The 20,297-nt window shown below is 50.2% G+C and overlaps 1 protein-coding gene across 2 annotated transcripts in view; it reads right to left on the bottom strand.

Annotated features, from left to right (window-relative positions):
• Positions 1–20,297, bottom strand: part of POC1A (POC1 centriolar protein A) — a 73,033-nt gene that overhangs the window by 10,150 nt on the left and 42,586 nt on the right. Inside the window, exon 10 of one of the 2 annotated variants that reach the window (XM_046659171.1) lies at positions 8,965–9,108. The exons of the other annotated variant lie outside the window; for it this stretch is intronic. Coding sequence (XP_046515127.1) covers positions 8,965–9,108 — 144 coding nt within the window. The remainder of the gene's footprint in view (positions 1–8,964; positions 9,109–20,297) is intronic. 2 annotated transcript variants of the gene reach the window in all.

Raw genomic sequence — 20,297 nt, 5'->3', positions numbered from 1 at the left:
ACCACTAACATGCTGAGTGGCCTTGGGCAAGTAATCTGTCTCAGGGCTTCAGATTCCTCATCTGTACAATGCATCTCTCATAGAGCCATTGTAATACTATATTAATAGCTAACATTTGTGTGGCACTTGCTCTGGGCACGGGGTACACTGTGGGCAACATGGTTCCCCCAGCTCACAGGGGCCATGGTTGAGCTCTGGGCTATTGGAGGGGAGGGGGCACAGATGGAGCTTGAAGGGGCCCCGAAGAAGGTGGTCTGTGGTCAGGCCTGGTAGGGTCTCAGTCATCAGGGCACGTGGTGGTCTGGCTGCTTCTTAAAATTCTCCTGTGACGGAAAGTTCCTTTTAATCATTTCCAGACTTACTGTTGATTGGGACTCCTCCAGGCGGTCTCCCCAGAGGGGCTGGGATGCCCCAGTCCCCTCCCCCCAGCATAGGAACCAGATTACTGGGAGTAGAGGGTCCCAGGTGCCCTGGATCTGTGAAAGCACAGCCACTCAGCCAGATCACTCAGGGCACTCATTCCAGGCCTCAGGAAACGTCCTGGGGTATGGAGCCCCTGTCTTGACTATGCCACACAGAATGTCTAACTTTCCTTTGGTTTCATTGCAAAGATGGAAAAATGTGGAATTAATCTCCCCTGTAGCATGGTTTTGACTTCACTTAGATTCTAAAGATCTAAAACAGATGCAATAAAAGGGGAATCTCTCTGCTGTGGGGTCTTGTGAGCTATCAAGACAAAGTGGGCCGCTGGGCCAGCGCCTGCCCAGCTCTGCCTTGTCTCCTGCCAGCTCCAGCTCTGTCTCTTGGTGTCTGTGTGTCTGAGCACACAAGTGTGTGTACATGCAGAGCCCTGACTGACTGATGGTGCTCTGGCCAACCCAGTGCCACATGTCAGGGTTAATAATGGGGGCCAAAGGGGCCAGCTCAGCTCCCTGGGGAAGGGGCTGCTGCCCAGCCCTTCCGACCACCCCAGGCTCTGCCTCTCAGTGCCAGCCTCTGTCCAGAGCCCAGTGTTCTGTGGCACAGGGGACTTCAAGTTAGTGGTGCAAACACTGGCCCTGGAGTGGCCTATTGACGTCCATCAATCTGAATGCCAGCATCACAAGGATAGAGGTTTTTGTCTACTCTCGCTCACTACTGTCTTCTCCCTCCCAGGCCCAGCTCTTGGCAAATAGGAGAACACCGAGTGCTGGATGGACAAATGCCAGGCTGTGAGTGCCATGAGGATGCAGAGAATTCAGGTCTGGCACAGGCCAGCCCAGGTGCCCAGGGCCTAGGGGCAGCCCTACTCTGCAGATGGTTGCCCTATTCACCTGGCTGGTGGGGAACTCTCCCCCGAGCTAGGGCCTCAGACCTGGCAGACTTGAGGGGACGGCGGGGGAGAGAGAGGAGGGCGGGTAGGCTGCAGGGGCCCCGCCAGCTGGCCTTGGGAGGGAGGAGGCTTCCTGGCCTCAGCAGGAAGCAGAGGTGCACAGAGTCGGGGGAAGGCCAGGAAGCAGCCGGTTCCCCTTCTTCCCACCTCAGGCTTGATTTGATGAGGACTGAAAGCTTTGAGGCCTGAATTTCAGAGGCGAAGGAACAGAGATTCCCTCTCATGCAGATGTCTGACATGCTAACTTGCCCAGGATCACGCTCAGCTGATGTACAAAAAAAAGAGTTTCTAAAGAAATTCCTCCCGGGGCTGGCCTGGTGGTGCAGTGGTTAAGTTCACACGTTCCGCTTCTCGGCAGCCGGGGGTTCGCCGGTTCGGATCCCGGGTGCAGACATGGCACCGCTTGGCACGCCATGCTGTAGTAGGTGTCCCACATATAAAGTAGAGGAAGATGGGCATGGATGTTAGCTCAGGGCTAATCTTCCTCATAAAAAAAAAAAAAAAGAAAGAAAGAAATTCCTCCCAATCTCTCTGGGCTCAGCAACTGTCTTTTTCACCACCCCCTTCACCCCACAGTTTGCCGCTAATAACACAAAATGAGCTTTTGCCCCTTGAGCCCACAGGTCCGTGTTGCTGTCTCCCATTATCTCAGGGATATAGGATTTCTCTGATGTTTCTGCACCCCTAGCCCCACCCCTACTGAGGATTAGCTCTGTTCAGGAAGTACATGAAATACTATTTTATATCAGTAGATTAAGGAATTTTGGCTAATTTACCTTCCTCGTGGCTTTATAGTAACTCCTTTTAAATAAACACAGGCTTTTCCTTATTACTGCTTACCCCCAAAGGAGAAGCTATAAAAAGTGGGTCCACTCACCACCATCCACAAAACTGGATGCTCCTGGGATCTGTGGGGTACTACCCACACCAGGAGAGGAGACCTGAGCTGTACGCCCCACCAACAGTGGCCTGGGTGCAAGCTCATCTCTTCTCCAGCCATGGGCAGGCCACCAGGGAAGCCAAGTGTCTGACGGGATGGGCCCCAAGGTGCAGGATGCCAGTCACTGTGAGGCCAGAGGCTCTGCTATACTCTGACTCCAAGCTGAGTGCAAACAGGGCTGAGCACCAGTCGTGAACCTTGGCCTTGGCACCTTCTGCATCCCATGTCTTCAGAGGCTGACTTTTCCAACAATCTATGTAAAGTAGTAAATTTATCAAAGCCTGATAAAACACAATCATCCCAAGTCAGAGAGACTGCTTGGTAGCTTGTTGGAGGCCTGGAAAACCTCAGTATAGTTTAGCAAGTTGGGCTGTGGCCCCTGCCCCAAAGGACCACTCCTCCATATGCCATGCCCCACTGAGTTCAAGGCTTCTGTCTGCTTTTTCTCCTCCACTTAGCCATGGCCACTGTGGGTACAGTGAGGGTCTGTACCAACAGTTCAGGCCTAGATAGGGCCCTCTACAGAGTGGGCGGAGGGCAGTGGCAGGCCTGACTGTAGCCTTCCCCGACCCTGCTCTAGCGGCGCTTCATTCAGGAGAGCGCCAAATGACCACAGGGTCAAGGGTGGCTTGGTTAATCTCAGAGCCATGCAGGCTCATTTGGGGTTGCTTGTCACAACCAGAATACTCATAGGCTCCTTCTTGTGGCGTGTGCTTGACCCTTCCTTGGAGGGCCCTTGGGTCCCCAGGGAAGCAAGAATAAATCACGTGGAGTCCCCTTCTTCCCTCCTCTCAGAGTAATCCCAGAGTCAGTCTGGACGAGCTGTCCCTGCATGGGCCTTGCTCTCCCACTCCAGCCCCTGCTCCCCCTCCCCCAGCTCCAGCCTGCTCGGGGCCTCACAGGAGAAATCTCAGATGACCAGGAACATTCCCAGGCCCTAGAGGTAACCACAGCCATCCTGAGCCCAGCCGGTGGGCGGGGGCCTTCAATCTGAAGCTTCTTTGGGGGAGGGGTGCTTTCTGACACAACCGCACATGGGACAGAAGATGGAGCTGCCACGCAGCCCCCTCTGCAGTGACAAACACAAGCTCGCCCCATCTTCAAGTGCTGCCAGCAGCACTGGCCCTGACTCGGTACTGGGGAAAATGCGGTTTCTCCTGTGCCTATGTATTTGCAAAGCCAAGGAGCCTGTGGGTAAACTGCCAAGAAGAGCAATGGGGCTGGGGGTGGGCCAGAGCCCAGCCTCTCTGCCACTGGCTAGAGTCAGACCCCAAATGTGTCTCTGACACAGACCAGAGAGAGTCTTGAGTCCCTCATCCCCAGGAAGCAGTGTCTGAACAGGAAAAACAAGTCTCTTGTCTCTAAAGTCCAAGTGGTGGGAGCTCCAACTGTCCTGAATTCGCCTTTGGCCCAAGGGCAGCCTTTAAATGTCCATAAAGAGGAGGATGGCTAAACGCACTCTGGACAATGTAGGCCAAGTAGTTAGGTGTGCTGATGTGGAGAGAAACCAGAGCTACCCCTGCGGCACCGCCTCTGTGTGCGACGATATCAGGAGGGCTGTGCACACCCTATAGACAGGGATCACCGGGTGGGATGGGAGTGACTTTCACTCTGTACCTGCCCAACAAATTTGGTCTGGGCCCACCTGGGAAGACCAGCCCCCAGAGAAAATGGTGTAGCTGCTTTAAAATCTGCAGTCTGTTTCCGTAAGCAACAACTGTCTGCCCAGGAAAAAGGAACACTGAGAGCCCCTGAGAGTGGTCAGGCAGCTCAGCCCATGCCACGGCGGGCCCAGGTTCCCACCTTCCCCACCAGCAAGGAACCAGACCTGAGCAGCCAATCCAACAGGGAACTGCTGGGACCATGGAGGGGAGGGTCGAGGTGTCTCAAAGCAAACGGGCCTTCTACCCAACTCCCAAAAGCAAACAGGCAAAAGTCCTCAGCCTTGTTGAGTTAGGACAGCAGAGTTACAACAACCTGGACATTTAACAAAGCTAAATGCCAGCAACTCAAACCAGCAGGGATGGGGGGCCCCCGCCTGCTTCCCACCACGTGCATGTTCCAGTCCCGGAGGCCAGCAGCCCCCAGTGAGTCACAGGAACTTGAACGTGACATCATAGCATTGCTGTGGCCAGCCTGAATCAGCACGGGTGCCATAAAAAAACACACTTGGAACAGGAATTTCATGGCTTGGTATTTTTAAAAAGCAGCAAGACGTGAAACTGGAGTCAAAAATAACTTTGCTGTGGGCTTCTGAGGCAAAACCACCAAGCCGCTTGTGGGGCCTGCGCCCCTCACTGTAGCCTCCCCAGCTCCTGGGTATTGTCCACATCTCTGCATCCCACCTCCTCACACGTGAGAAAGACCCAGGGCCTTTGCAACTTCCAGACACCAGGCAAATGTCTGTCACTCAGGAGCCTGCGAAGGAAGCGAAGGGAGCCATGCAGGAGGTGAGCTCATGCAGCAAAGCTAGCTGTGGAAAACAGCCTCTCCCTGTTCACTGGTTAGTTTTCCAGCATCTGTGAAAGCGACTCCAAATCACTCAGTGGCACCCTCACAAAAACACGAGGGGAAAAGTCTGGGCCTCTGTCTGGATACCCACTGAAGGCCCATCACCAAGCAAGCAGACCCAACAGCCACAGGGTCCACCCTGGAGTCCTGCCTCTAGGTGTGGCCACAAGGGGAGGGTCCTGGCCATGGGCGGATATGAGAAGTGACTCATGGAAAGAAGGCCCTAAGGGAAGTCTCGGCCCCACCTGAGACACTGACCTTTGCTGCCCACTCCATGGGACAGATAGACGGGCAGTGTTTAAAGTCTCCCCTCTATAGAGAAAGAAACCAAGACTGACCCAGGTCCACAGGGACAGAAAGAGGCAAAGCTGCGCCAGAGCAGCTGGGGCCTCTGATTTCTGGTCTGTACTTCTCTCTAGACCTTGCGGGCCTCTGGGGTTGGGCCAACTTTATCAGGAAGACAAGACTTGGGGCAGGCCCAGCAAGTCAGTGACCCAGGGCAGCCACAGGACAGGTGTGTCCTCTCTCCGGAGCAGGAGGGGGCCCAGGACAGGCTTAACAGATGAAGAGGGGGGTACACACAGTACACAGCACTCATACCCATGACTTCAGCCCTCGTAGCTCCTGAGAATTCCCATGAGGGGTTCTGAGGAGCAAAGAGTCTCCCAAAGAAAAACCTAAATTCCTTTGTTAGGAAATATATTTCCCTCAAAAACCATTACAATAACTCGATTCAGGGATGGCTGTCATAAGAAGTATACATCTTCAAAGAGCTTCAATCTAGGCCCCTGAAGCCTGGGTCCAGGTTTGAGGCTCCCATCTAATGGGCCCTAGGACCCATCCCTGATTTTCAATAGCACCCAGTGCACCCCAACGCCCCTGTCACCTCCTGGACCCTCTTCCTTCCTGTAGCTGGGCAAAGACTTCTTCTTTCTCTCCCTCTCATCCTACTGCCTAGCCAGACCACTAGTCTCACTGGCAGCTCAAAAGCATTCCTGGGACTCAAGCCCAGCAGTTAGAGGCCTGTGGAATGTCCACTCCTGCCACTCCTATGTCACCTGGCCACCCTGGTGCTGTCCCCACTGCCCTGTGGAGAACACAACTTCACATTGTGCTTCACAAAGCAGCCAGCACAAGTCTAGACTATCCAGTCAACCAAGAGCTTCACAACAGTGCTCAGAGGACACGAGCTGGCTGGACTCTCCCCACCTTACAAGACAGGAAACTGAGGCTCTGGGGAGCGACATCACCCACCCAACATCACCCAGGTGATGAATGGTGCAGTTGGCCCTCAAATCTAGGAGGGCAGGTGTGCCCAGGCTGACAGTCAGGTGGCCCACTGGGCTGAGAAGAGGAGCCCTGAAACCCAAGGTCACTGAACTATGAAGTGGGAAAGCCAGGATTTGCACTCAGAAAAGCTCTGAGTCACGTCTCTCCAAGGGCTCGCTCAGCTGCCTGACCTCTGGGCCTTTGCTTTGCACAGAGGTGCCACTGAGGAGGACTGAGACTGAGTCCCTGGCCTTCTGACCAGTGCCAAATGGGCCACAAACATCGAGAGAGGAGCACTCGATCACTGGGCCTCACCCAGTCTGTTGAGCAGGAAGGCAGGCTCTGAGGACTGGGAGTCTCTGCAATGGGGTGCCCTCCTCATGTCACTCAGGGGTTGGAGGCTCTGTGACTCACTCAGTAAACACCCCCAGCCACTGCCCACTGCAGCCCCCATGGTTCTTCCCTGGAAGGATGTCCTGCAGGACACAGCCCCAAAGGCAGTTTCTTTCTCGGAGGCCACTTTGAAGCAGACTTCCTTGGGGAGGAAGGGGCAATGAGGGGGGTGGGATGGAGGAGAACAGCATGATTCAGATGGACAACTTTGAAGGAGCAGTCAGTGTTGGGGTGGCAGAGACACTCCTACCCCTCCAGAGCACAGAGGCACATTGGGATGGTGAGGAGCGCCTCCCCGAAGTGGCAGCATCGGAGGCCAATATCCACAGACCAAGGAGGCTCAGAGCCGGGCTGAGCTATTCACACAGGGAGAAGGATGGCAGTGGTCGCTCGGCTCTAGGCCTCAAGGGAACCTCCAGAAAGGGGGCTGCCCTCAGCTAGGCCGGTCCCAAGAGGAGGGGGCAGGGAACCTCCAAGCCCAGTGAGGACAGCTCTGGCTGTATGGAATACCTCAGCTAGAGCCCCAACTCCAGGAGAGGAGGCGGGCCTGGAAACAACCAGTGACCAAAATGGAGGGGAGCACGCGGATTGGGGCAAATGCACCTCCTACTGTTTTGAAAATGGATTGCACTTTAAGGCCTCAACTGGGGGCTTCATCTGTGGTTTCCTCAGGACACGTCAAGTCCATCAGGAACATGCCGCACTTTGTAGCATTCAGGAACATACGCTGCTTGGCAAAGCACTTTGGTTGATGGGCTTGGCATCTGGTCGGGGGTGGAGCACCGTATGGATTTGCAAAGGGGCTGAACGGTGTGAGGTAGGACAAGGGTGCCACAGAGACATCCAAACCCCCGGCCACAGGCCAAGGCCACAAGAGAGCCTCACTTATTCTCTGTGATACCGGTTCCTTACAATGTTACTATCATCCTCCTAACTGCCAATACAGGACAAAACCTCCCATGTACGCCCCTAAAACTCAGTGATGGGAAGTGTTCTTAGTGTTATACTCCTCTGGATGCAAGGAAACTATTTTTAATCATCTGCTCAGACTTAATTTCCAATTTTATCCTATAAAGTTCTAATTGATTCCACCTCCCCTGATCTCTCACTTGATGTGGCTGTGAAGAACAGGAGGCAGGCTTGGCAGTTTCTGACGGGTTTGAGGTAGGGGATTTTTCTTTTAAGTCTTTGCATGTTGCTCATCTCTCTCTCTTACCACATGCCGCCTTCTCAAGGGTTAACAGGCTTGCAGAAATGTCTGTATGATGTGCCTGTAAGGAGTCCCACCATCCCCCAGCCAACCATGCCTGACCTTTCCCTTCAAACATCCATCCTTCAGTGCATCCAAGGTGTGCAGTACCAGCTGGGACGCTGTGACACGATGTGAAGGAGCTTTCCTTACTTAGCCTCAGATCCAGAGGTAGAGAAAGGATGCCATGCCACTTCAGCTCCATTTCCATCACACACTCAAGGGTCCTTTGCGTCCCTACCACACCCTCACTCTACCCCGGAGCTGGCACAGGAGTAGGGGCCGGAGGGTCTGCACCCAGAGCCAAGGAGGGAAGGGATCCGAGGATCTTTAAATCCTGCCTTGGCCCTGCTACCAACACCACCTATATGCCCCATGCCAGCCACATTGGGCTTCGCTCATTGCCTGGATGTGCCCATGGCCCTTCAGACCTGCAAGTAGGCTGCTCCCTCTGCCAGGACCACTCTCCCACTCCAGGATGAGATGCCCCAATGGGCAGGGCTGCAGTGCTGGCTGACACTTCTTGTCAGGGCATTTTGCTCTTACTCAAACTGCTGCACTGCAAGTCTGTGTTATGAGCTGCCGGATGAAAGCACACTCCAGAGGGCGTGGCCCACATCTGTCTCGTTGATGAGGGTCAGTGCCACAGCTAACATTTACTGAGCAGCTACCGAGGGCCAGGCATAGGCCAAACACTTCCCACAGATTCATCTCCTTTAATCCTTACCACAAACATGGGAAGCAGAGCCCAGGACCACTGCACATCACAGATAAACACACCAGGGCATGGAGAGCTGAAGGGATTTCTCCAAAGTCACTCAGAGGATAAGGAGCAGTGCCAGCTTTAGGCCAGAGCCTGGGCTCTTGGATGCCTTGACTCACGGCTTGCAGCTCCCCAGCATGTCCTTGGAGTGCCCACCCAGTGAAAAGTGGAATGAACGAACAGACAGTGTTTCTCTTGAAGCTCTGTTGTGGCCCAGGCCAGCCCTGGGTGGGCACATCGTGGCAGGATCCAGTGTTGGTGATTCTGGGGTCCAGTGGCTTGACCAGCTCTCAGATGGCTCTGTCAGCAGGACCCCAGGGCAGGCAACGCTATTTCATTAATTTGGGCTGGAAACTAGGTCCATTAAAATTATGTTTTTTAAAAATCCAGTACCTGCTGGCCAACTTCAAATAGTCCAAATGCCAGGCCAAGTGCAGACAATGGGGTGAACTAATGTCACGACCTACCTGGGTGAGGACATCCAGCTGGCCCACAATGTGCTCCAGTGTGCTGGTCAGTGTCTGGGGCATGCTGATGGGCTCCTGGGGCTGGCTCTGCACTGACTCCTGACTCCTGCCTCTGCCTGGTGGGATGGGGAAATCCACTTCTGGCTAGTCAAAGACAATGAAAGGAAAGAGAGTCCCTTAGTCTTGAGTCAGTACCTGAGGAAACACTGAGAGAGAAATAGCCCCTCCAAAGGATTAAGTGGAAAACCACCAGCAAACTTAAGGAAATGAGTTCCAAATGTTGGTGAGACATGAAGTGTGGCGGGGCCACACACTTCCACATCCGGGCCTGCACACCCCCTTCCAGGCCTTCCTTTCCAAGCAGAGACCATGACTGGGGAGCAGAATCAGAGTACTTGGCAGTCCAGCTGAGGGGGCCTGGGAGGGATGTGCAGATGGATCAGTGAGTGCCCTCAGCTGGCTCTTGGGGGCCCTCAGGGAGGCCTGGCCAGCTTCCAACTCTTCATATGGCCTGCATCCCCCCGTAGGCCTCTCAGAGTCCAGAGACCCTGAAGCCTGGCCTAACACTGAAGTCACTCCTCCTTCTGGTTAGCTCAATGCCGGTTCCCCACCCCTAGGATGCGGATAGCCCAGAACTGGTGGGTGGATGTTCCAACCCTGCCCTGGCACAGATCCGCTGGGAAAAGAGGGATTCTACGTGAACGTCCTGGCCAGATGGGCAGCGGGAGGCAGACTCCACAGGACAGGGGTCCCAGGCTACTTCAAACAAGACTCCAGGAATGTGACGGGCTACATGTTTCTGCCTAAGATCTTCAGTCCCCAAATGCAGAAACCATCCTCTCCCCGACCACCACCACCACCGAGGGCAAGCGATTTCCTAACGGGACTCGTTCTAGTCCAACATATGTCCCCCAAGTCAGGGACTGCTCTGTTCAAAGATGAAAGTTTCTCCTGACCTAGAAGGCGCGGTGCACATGTTCAGTAGGGCAGGATTCCCAGAGCTATCCGGTTCCCAAGGACACAGTCGGCAGACACCCTGGTTTTGGTCTTAGAACCTACAATTCCTCTATGGATTTGTTCTGTGTGGGAATGACGCGCTTGGTGAGGCTCACGCTCTCAGCCAGCCCCAAAATCCCAGTAACCTATCAATGCAGCCACACTTGGGGCTCAGGGTTTTCAACCACGACCTCACTAATGGACACTCCAGTGTTACCATGTCACTCCCCAGCTCTGCCAGTCCTCCAGGGCTCTCCATTGCCTTTGGGAGAAAATTTAAGCCCTTTGACAAGGCACTCTGCTCCAGCCTGCCACCTTCTGCAGCTCCCCTCCTGCCTCGGCACCTTTGTACCCAGCTCCCACAGTCCTCTCTGTTGGGAAAGCCCTCATCCACTCTTACTTCCCCCTGCTCAGAGCATCCTGTCCTCCACTCACTTTGCAACCCTGCACCCCCCATCAGAAGCTCCTCTGTGCTCCTGCACACCTGGGCCTGGTGTGCCTGGGCCTGCCCCATCCCTGCCCTGTTCCTCTGGTTACTGCATCTCTAGGGCCAAGGCACATGAGTGGAATGAATCGATGCCAGCCTGCCCACAGGGCCCAAGCCCACCAGTGTGTCTGTGTGCCTCTCCCTGTCTCCCGCCTGCACTCACCACTCCTCTCTCCTCTAAACCCAGGACATCTCTGGGCTCAAAGCTTGCCAACTACCCATGCACCACAGAGCCAAGGCTACTCCACCCAGCACCCCTCCACCCCCCAGTTCCACAGCCAGTGGAGTATACATGCTATGATGGGGCTCATCTAGGATGCCTGCACACCTGCCCAGCACCTGGCCCTGACAACACTAGGCTACCTGCACACCTGCCATCAGCAGCTGGCATGTATCTCCTCTGAGTCTGCCCATCTCCTGGACGAATCCACAGCAGCCTATCTCTGGGAAGATGCTCTGCCCTGAACATGCTCACATGACTGGGCATCAGAGTCCTTGAAAATAATCAACCCAAGAGAAGATTCCCAATCAGCAAACGATGGAAATTCAGCACATGGACCCTATCTGCATATTTTCCTTTATTAGGAAAGTATTCTAATCTCATAGATAACAAACTCTCAAGTGTACATCGATTTGAACTTGGGAAAAATGCAGGACCTGGGTGGTTAAAGAAAAACTGGAATATGAGACACAAGCCAGAGGGGTATTCTTGAAAAGAGGAACAGTCATTTCCATGTGCCCATCGTGGGCATGTCTGCTGTGGTGCTGTGGCCATTTTGTAAGACCTTGGCCCACCAGGGCTAGGGCAATTCCAGTCCTCTAGGCATCAATGCACTTCAGATCCCAATGCACAGCCAGAAGTCCACCCCAAAAGGAAATGTTTCAGAAGCCTCACCTTCACCAGCCAGCCTTCACCTCACAGCAGCAGCCCCCAGACACAGCAGAGTCAGTAAGGAAGAGCAATGACTCAGGCAGGCCTTGGTCAACATCTGAGCTCCACCACTGGCCAGTTAGGTGTCCCTGGGCAAGAGGTTTAACCTCTCTGGGCCTCCATTTCCACCTCTGTAAAATGGGGGTGATGAGTGGGCCTGCCCTTCAAAGGGCTGGGCTGTGAGAAGCACTTATCTGAAATCACCAGCAGGCTTTCTTGAGAAGCAACCGTAGTCCTGTACCCACTACTTCCAAAGGACCCCCCTTTCAGACATGCACACTCTTCCTGTGCACAGAGTCCCTATGGCTCCCTCGGGAAAGGCCACCAGAGGGAGGGTGGGAGCTGGGAAGCCCTCTGTCCTAACAGCCAGCATCCTCAAGGAGTGGCCAGACGGGTGCTGCCTGCTGCTTGGGAAGGAGGGAATGGAAATTCTGAGTGTTTCTGCAGAGCAGCCCAGAAACCAACAGTGCCGAGCTGAGCCTCTGGAAGCACAGTGACGATGGGGAGTGTGTGTATGTGTGTGTACCACTCACTTTAGCAACAGGAACTCTCCGTTTGAGCCAAAGGCAAGCCAGCTCCAAGGGAGTACTGAGGACAGCAATCACATGCCCAAGCCAGGGAGGCAGCCTTTGGGAGAAAGCGCTACAGCAGGAAACACCATGTTTTCCCATCTACTCCAAGCTTTCATGGGTTGTGTCCACTTTACAACAAAGGAAACTGAGACTCAGATACGAAGTAACTGCCAGCCTCAAGCCTCACTCACAAGTCTAGGGTCCTACCTGCCCTGGGCCATTCCTCTGGGCACGCCATCTGGTCCCCATCTTACCTTCACTAAGACACAGCCCTTCTCAGCTTCCTTGTCCACTCTCATCAGCAGACATTATAGCACTCAACAAACTGCCAGCCCAGCATAGAAAGAGGGCAATTGCTGCTTACCTCCTACCTACTGTGTGCCAATGTTTTATATATGTCACTTCATCTAATCCTTACAATGTCCCTTCACAGCAGCCATTATTAACCTTATTTTTCAGATGGAGAAGCAGGCTCCGGGAGGTTAAATAACTTGCTCTAAGTCACCCAGGAAATGACAGAGCTGGGATCTGAACCCAAGTACAGACAGTGCCGACACCAGGTAGCTCTGACAGGTGACATGGCCTGCAGTTTTGCTTCGACGTGCCCAGCTTCTCTCTTACATCCCCATGAAGGCCCCCAGCTCCTGAGTCTAACATTTTTTGTGTCATTCCCTCACCCCACCTGTCCTGGAATGCCTGCCCGGCACAGAGCTGAAAACAGAGCAGGCCTTCCAAAAACACTAGACACCTCAAAGAGCCAAGCCCACCACAGTGACATTCCTGTGTAATGAAACCTTCCCAAGGCAAAGGGTCAACAGCTCCGCCCTCCACAGCATCGCAGCTGCTCACCTGCACTCTAGCACCCTGAAGATGTAGCATTTCCCCGAGAGCCTGGCAAGTAAGCAATAAAGCAGAGCTAAGAAGATGACAGGCAAGAGTGGGAAGAGACACAGGCACTGGGGCTGGGAGTGACCACAGTGGCAGAATAACGAGAGCAGCGTTGAAGGGGTAAATCGTATCAGTGCTTTGTCTGGTGAGCATCAAAGGGAACTAGGGGCCTGCCTGGTGGTCCTAGCCGGTATATCCTGAGTGAAACCACAGTATCATTAACCCACACATCCACACCTACAGAGCTGCACCAAGTCTACAATTTTCACTTTTGCCAAATATAAACACCTTAACATCAAAAGAAAAACAAAGGTGAAACTCACACTAGATGAATCTATTTAACTTTGTGGAAATCTCACTTGGGGTCTATAGGTGTTCCCTCTCACCCCACCATGGTGTGGGGTCCTGGCTCACAATAGGGTTGACCTTCTGCTTGCCTCAGTTTCTGTTGCTGCCAGCCTGTCATATGCCACCAAGAGCTCAGCACTTCACACACAGTAGGAATTGCATAAATATCTGTGGATCTCAGCCACTCAAACACATGGGTAACTAACCCATAAATTTTCATTAAAAAACCAAACAAAACAGCTTGCAGGTCTTCCTTGTGACAAGAAATCAACCCATCTGGGGTTAACTTCTTGACTGGTCTCTGGATCAACTACGGTCTCACTTTTCCAAGATGCAGGTATGGATAAGGAGCTTCCACCAAGGAATATAAAGTTGGAGAAAGCGTTAATCCCATCCTAACAAGAAAAAGACTGACAATCTAAAAGAATCATAACTTTTCTTAAATCAGATAGCTGAGGTCACAGAGCAAACAACGAGCCTGAAATCTAAGGAAAGACAGACTTTTACAAGGAAAAGAGGAAGTGAGCATCAGCTCACCTCTGGCAAAGCACAGGAAAAAGGGACACTGCGTGCCATACAAGTGGGTAAGAAGAACTGAGTTATGAGTTTCAAAAATTTCTAGAGACTGAGTGTGAACAGGGTGAGAGTGGAGAACCTCTGGGAGCCACAGATACAAGGGCAGTTTGCACCCACTCACAGGTTCTTCTCTATAGACCTCTACTGGGCGTCCACGAGAAAGAGGGGGGACAGGGCAGTAGAGAGCAGAAAACCATCGTTGAGGGTACAGACCTGGAGGAGGGGAGTGGACATGGAAAAGGCATGAAGTCCTGCCAGGACCCTAGTCCATTACAGAACAAAATCCTTAAGCTACTAGCGGAAGAGCAAAGAAAGATAAAAACCCCTCTGCCCTTGGAGAAGAGGCAGGAAACCATCCTGAGCCAAGATCACTGAGGGCTCCTATGGCTGAGGGAGAGGCAGGACTTTGGCTGAGAATGCCCTACTTCTGAGATCCAGGACATAGGGCCTGACTAAGACTGAAGCTGGGCCAGGACAACAGAGAATCCCCCCAACAAAGCTAGCAAGCACCACGTAACAAGCAACAGCAGCCTATCACTGGAGGAGGGGCCGGAGCATGGAAACAGACACCCTCTAAGGAGGAGACCCCCAGGAAGGCAGAAAGCTGGGGGTGGAGCAGGAACATTGAGAAAAACCCTCCAACACCCAGACCTCACTCTATGTGCAGGGTGGGTGTTGCCCAACTAAGCTCAACTCCTGATAAGACAGACTATTTACCTTAGTTTCTCCTAAACATGCTGTCTGGCATTCAACCAAAAATTATGAGACACACAAAAAGGCAAGGGGAAAAAGCCCCACTGTCAAGAGACCAAGCAATCACCAGAATCAGATTCAGATGACTTAGATGTTGGCACTATCAGACAGCGGATTTAAAATAACTATGATTAATGTTAAAGGTTCTACTGGAAAATGTGGATGACACACATGAACAGGTGGGAAATTTCAGCAGAGAGGTAGAAATTGTAAGAGTCAATGGAAATGCTAGAAATAAGAAACCCAGTAACAGATATGAAGAATGGCTTTGATGGACTATTAGAAGGGTCAACTCAGCTGAGGAAAATAAAGCAATGACTTCAAAGATAGATCAGTTCCTCAAACTGAAACACAAAAGGGAAAAAAACAGAATAGAGCATCCATAAGCTGTGGGACAATGTAAAATTGTCTAACACGTGTGACCGGAATCCCAGAAGGAGAAGACACAGAGAAGAGACAAATCTGCTGGTAATGAATTCTCTCACTTCTGTTTGTCTGAAAAATAGTCTTTATTTCTCCATCTCCAAAAGACATTTTTGCTGAGTGTAGAATTCTACGTTGATAGTTTTTTTCTTTGACTACTTTAGAGATTATTTCCATGTCTTCTGGCTTGTGTAGTTTCACATGAGAATAATTCTGTAATTCTTACCTTAGATCCCCTGTATATAATGTGTCTCCTTTCTCTGTCTACCTTCAAGATTTTCTCTTAATCTTTGGTTTTTGGAAGCTTGAATATAATTTGTGTGGGGTTTTATTTTGTTTTTGTTTTTTCATCAGTCTGCTTGTCATTTGCCTGAGCTTCTTGGATCTGTGGTTTGATGCTTTTCATTACTTTTCAAAAACTCTTGGCCATTATCTTTTCCATAGCACCAAAAAAACACGTTTTCAGTTTCCTAGGGCTGCTCTCAAAAAATTGTCACACTTGGTGGCTTAAAACAACAGAAATTTATTTTCTCAGAGTTCTGGAGACCAGAAGTCTGAAGTGAAGGTGTCAACAGGCCACACTCCCTCTGGAGACAATAAGAGAGAATACTTTCTTGCCTCTTCTAGCTTCTGGTGTCTCCAGGATTCCTTGGCTTATGGCTGCATAACTCCACTCTCTGCTTTACATGGCCTTCTCCTCTTCTCTCTGTGTGTCTCTCCTCTATGTGTCTCTCATAAGGACACTTGTCATTGGATTTAGTGTCAACTCAATAATCCAGGATAATCTCATCTGGAGATCCTTAACCTAATTATATCAGCAAAGACCCTTTTCCCAGGTAAGGTCACATTCACAGGTTCTTGGGGTTAGGACATGGATGTGTCTTTTGGGGGGCCACCATTCAACCCACTACAAAATGCTTAGATATAAATCTAACAACATATCTAAAAAATCTGTATGCTAAAAACTGCAATACACTGATGAGAAAAATAAAAGAAGATCAATATCAATAAAGAGCTATATCATGTGCACGTACTGAAGATTCAACATTGTTAAAGATGTCAATTCTTTCCAAAGTCATGTATAGGAATCAAAAAGCTGAATCTAAAATTTATGTGGAAAGGCAAAGGAACTAGAAAAGTCAAAACAATTTTGAAAAAAAGAAAAAAATTAGAGGACTCACATTACCTGATTTGAAGACTTAGTCGCAAGCTCTACCAATCGAGACAGAGTGGTATTTGTGAAAGGACAGATGCATACATTAGCAGAACAAATGGAGTCCAGAAGTAGAACCACAGATATCTGGTCAATTAATTTATTTTTATTTATTTACTTATTTATATGAAGAAGACTACCCTGAGCTAACATCTGTTGCAAATCCTCCTGTGGTTTTTTTTTTTTTTTTGCTTGAGGAAGATTAGCCCTGAGCTCACATCTGCGCCAATCTTCCTCTACTTTGTATGTGGGATGCCTCCACAGCGTGGCTGATGAGTGGAGTGGGTCTGCACTGGGGATCCAAACCTGTGACCCAGGCCACTGAAGTGGAGCGTGAAGAACTTTAACCACTCGGCCACAGGGCCGGCTCCTGGTCAATTAATTTTTAACAAAGGTACGTAAACAACTTAGTAAAGAAAAGATAGCGTTTTCAACAATTGCTGGAATAATTGGATACCCATACGCAAAAAAAAGAATTTTGGTACATATCTTGCACCATATGCAAAAAGTAACTCAAAATGAATCACAGACCTAAATGTAAAACCTAAAACTATAAGATTGGCATAAATTTTTCTTCTAAAACAGGAGAAAATCTTTGTGACCTTGGGTTAGATAAATATTTCTTAGATATGACACCCAAAGCATGATCCATAAAAGAAGTTGATATCATGAACTTCATCAAAATTCAAAATTTTAAAAGACACTGTTAAGAAAATGAATACACAAACTACAGACTGGGAGAAAATACTTGTGTAGTGTAAGCGCTGACAGTTGTTTTTTTCTTCTTTTTTGTAATGCAAGTGCCTGACTTGAGCTTTGATTGCTGAAGCATTCATTTCAAAGAGGCATCCACTTCAAGAGGGCTATCTCGAATAAACACACTGCCAGCCACATGACTAGATAAAGAGCCAGGCCCTCTCCCCCCACTGAGGCTCCTTTGTTTTAGAGATCTTGGTTGATGCCGATTAACTGATCATTTTGGCCACTTGTTTTTTTTCCCTCTTCCTGCACTTTAAATTCCTGCTTTTCTGTTTTAAATTCACCAGTAAAGAATGAGCCTGCAAAACTCTAGGCCCCCACCCTTGATCCCAATAAAAGCTGAACCCCAGGCCCATGTACTCCCCACCTCTCTCTCTCCCCACAAACTCGCTGCATGGCCCCAGGTGTGCTGTGTAATTTCCAGGTCCTGTGAGTAATAAACCTTTATTTTTTCAAAATTTCCTGATGGTTATTGCAGAATGGTGTCTTGCAATCATAATAAGAACCGCAGGGCCGGTCCAATAACAACAATGGTTATTGATAGGCTGAGACCAGCACAAAACAATTTGCAAGTCACATATCTGGCAAAGGACTTGTATCCAGAATACACAAGAACTTTCAAAACTCAATGAGAAGACAAACAACCTAACAACAACAAAATATAGGCAAAAGATTTGAACAGACACTTCACCAAAGAACATATAAAGATGGCAAACAAACACACAAAAAGATGCTCTACATCATTAGCCGTTAGAAAAATCCCAGTTAAAATTACAGAGAGATACCACTATACACCTATTTGAGTAGCCTAAAGTTAAAAAGACTGACCATTCCAAGGACTGACAAAGAGGTGGAGAAACTCAAACTCTCATACACTACTGGAGAGAATGTAAGATGGGTACAACCACTTTGGAAAACACTTTGACAATTACTTAAAAGGTTAAACATATACCTATTATATGTCCCAGCCCTTCCACTCCTACATATTTACCCAAGAAAAATGGAAATATATATTCATAGAAAGATATGTACATAAAAGTTAACAGCAGCCTTATTTGTAATAGCCAAAAATTGAAAATAACCCAAATGTTCACCAATAGGCAGAGAAACAAATTGCGGTATATCCATTCAATGGAGTACTACTCAGCAATAAAAAGGAATGAACATGAACTATTGATACGTGTAACAACATGGGTGAATCTCAAAGTAACTAGGTTGAGTGAAAGAAAACAGACTACTCTGACTCTGCACTCAAGGTGAAAATCACCACCTCTCTACCGGACATGACCAATGGGCACAACCTAATGCTGAAAACCCCAGGTAAGACCCATGAGGTCCACCATTGGTCTGGGGACTACAGTTTCCAAATGCAGAAAGCCAGAGTTACATTTCAGCACAGTTCAATTCCCAAAGCCTCAATCTCCCTGGTTGTCTGCAGATGTCCCAGGTAGGGCTTCCTAAGCAGCAGCAGCCCACCCTGTGGAACATCAGGCCTCATTTGCTTAGGGGTCCATACACAGCTTGACAGTCACGAGCGAGTGAACTCGGCACACACCATGCCAGCAGCCAGGAATGGCTGGAATTTTACCATAAAGATGTTGTGAGCTGACTTGACAGAATGCCCCCTTCTAGTGGGTGGGGTGGTCAATTATTAACACCTGTTCAAGGTGGAAATTTCTCCTTTTCTTTTAATCTCTAATACTGGACCTTGTCTCCTGCCCAGCTACTCTGGAAGCCAAAATTCTGTAATACAAAAGCATCCAGGAACTGCTCCATGGCTTAAGATTGGGCCACAGAGGGGAGAGGAAGGTGACCTGACTCCAAGGTCTGGGCTGTCTCACTGGTACCCTCCTTGTATAGAGCCAGGCGGGCAGCCCGTCTGGCCACTGCCCACTTAAAACGCCAAAGCATGTCACTGTGCTTCCAAAGCAGAGCTGAGTACAAAACTGGAAGAAATGAACAGACACACACACAGAGACACACACAGCATGATTAAATCTTTTCAATTTAATCTTTCATTGAACTGTTCACTGCATAGTCTGCCAAGTGAGGAGGCAGAGATTCAAGGACACAGACGTTTCTTAGTCTTTACCTCAGGCCTTTTCTTTGACAATTTGCCCTCATGGAAAGTTAACAGGCGTCCACGTGTGCCTGACTCCCTGTTTGCTAAATCTGGCCCTGGCGAGGAGAGCAGGGACCAGGACAGAGCTCACTTGGGCTCCCCCTCATCTCCAGCTTCTCAAGTGGAAAGAGGCACGGCTGTTTTCTCAAATCAAAGCTCAGAAGAAACCTGGTACTATATTCCCTACACATATTTGTGGACTAGATATACTACAGCCTTGTTTGCCCTATAATTTAGGGTTCCGGCCTGGAGTCAACAAGAGAGGAAACTTCTGGTTCTAAACATAGCCCTGAACCCAAGAGGAATTCTGGTTTCTTAAAATCACCTAATTGTTCGGCAATCTTGCCAATGTTCTTCCAAGCCAGCCTGAGCATGAAGATGGGGTTTGGTTACTGCTGTTGGCGTTTATCTAGAGGATGAGTATGCAGGGTGCCTTTGGCGTTCCCTACACCAGGCTGCCAAGGAGGGTGGGGTGCTGATCATCTATGTGCACAGAGTGCATGAACCAAGAGGCTCAGGGTCACAGGCCTGGGGTGGCAGAGCAGCCTCTGAACTGAATCAGACACTCCATGATGACGGATCAGTTAGGTTTCAGAGCCACCCCTTGATCCCAGGCCCCCACCAATGAGAAGCAGACAGGGTGCCCCTTGAACCAAGAATTATGAACGGGTCGAAGGATGGGTCTAAACTGGAGGATGAGGGATCCATGTGCCCGACCTGTCCCTGAATTCCATGCCTTCTCACATAGACCCTGTGCCGTCCAGACCCCAGGACCACAGGCAGCTTGGCCCATTTTCTCATCTCACAGTCTTCTCCTCAGAGAGTAGTCCCTTTGAGGCAGGGACCATAGGGGTTTCTATCATTCTATTACACTTGTGTCGGCCACTGGCCTGCCAGGCATGTGGGAGATGCTAAATGCACAAACCAAGGAACCCCCAGCTCCTCATGCGGGCCCAAAGTAAGCCTGAGGCCCCACACCTATGTCAGCCACTCCTGGGCTCAACCCCTAGCAATCTCCCACTGACTCCCCAGCCAGGCTCTCCAAGGGTTTCTAAGTATTTCCCCAAACATAAGATGGCTGATTTATAAAGTCAAATTTTTCAAAGGAGTGAAAAGAGTGCCTTGGTAAGCAGGAAATGGAAAGTCATTCTAATGTCCAAATCTGCCCCCAGGAGAAAGAAGTGGAGCTGGAAGGTCTGTCTTACTGAAATGACATACCCACGTGAGGGAAGCTATGAGGAGAAAGGAATGAGGATGAAATGGGG

Source organism: Equus quagga, chromosome 1, assembly GCF_021613505.1.
Source record: "Equus quagga isolate Etosha38 chromosome 1, UCLA_HA_Equagga_1.0, whole genome shotgun sequence".
Lineage (NCBI taxonomy): Eukaryota > Metazoa > Chordata > Mammalia > Perissodactyla > Equidae > Equus > Equus quagga.
The sequence above is the reverse complement of the archived record's forward strand: the minus strand, read 5'-3'. Positions and strand labels throughout refer to the sequence as shown.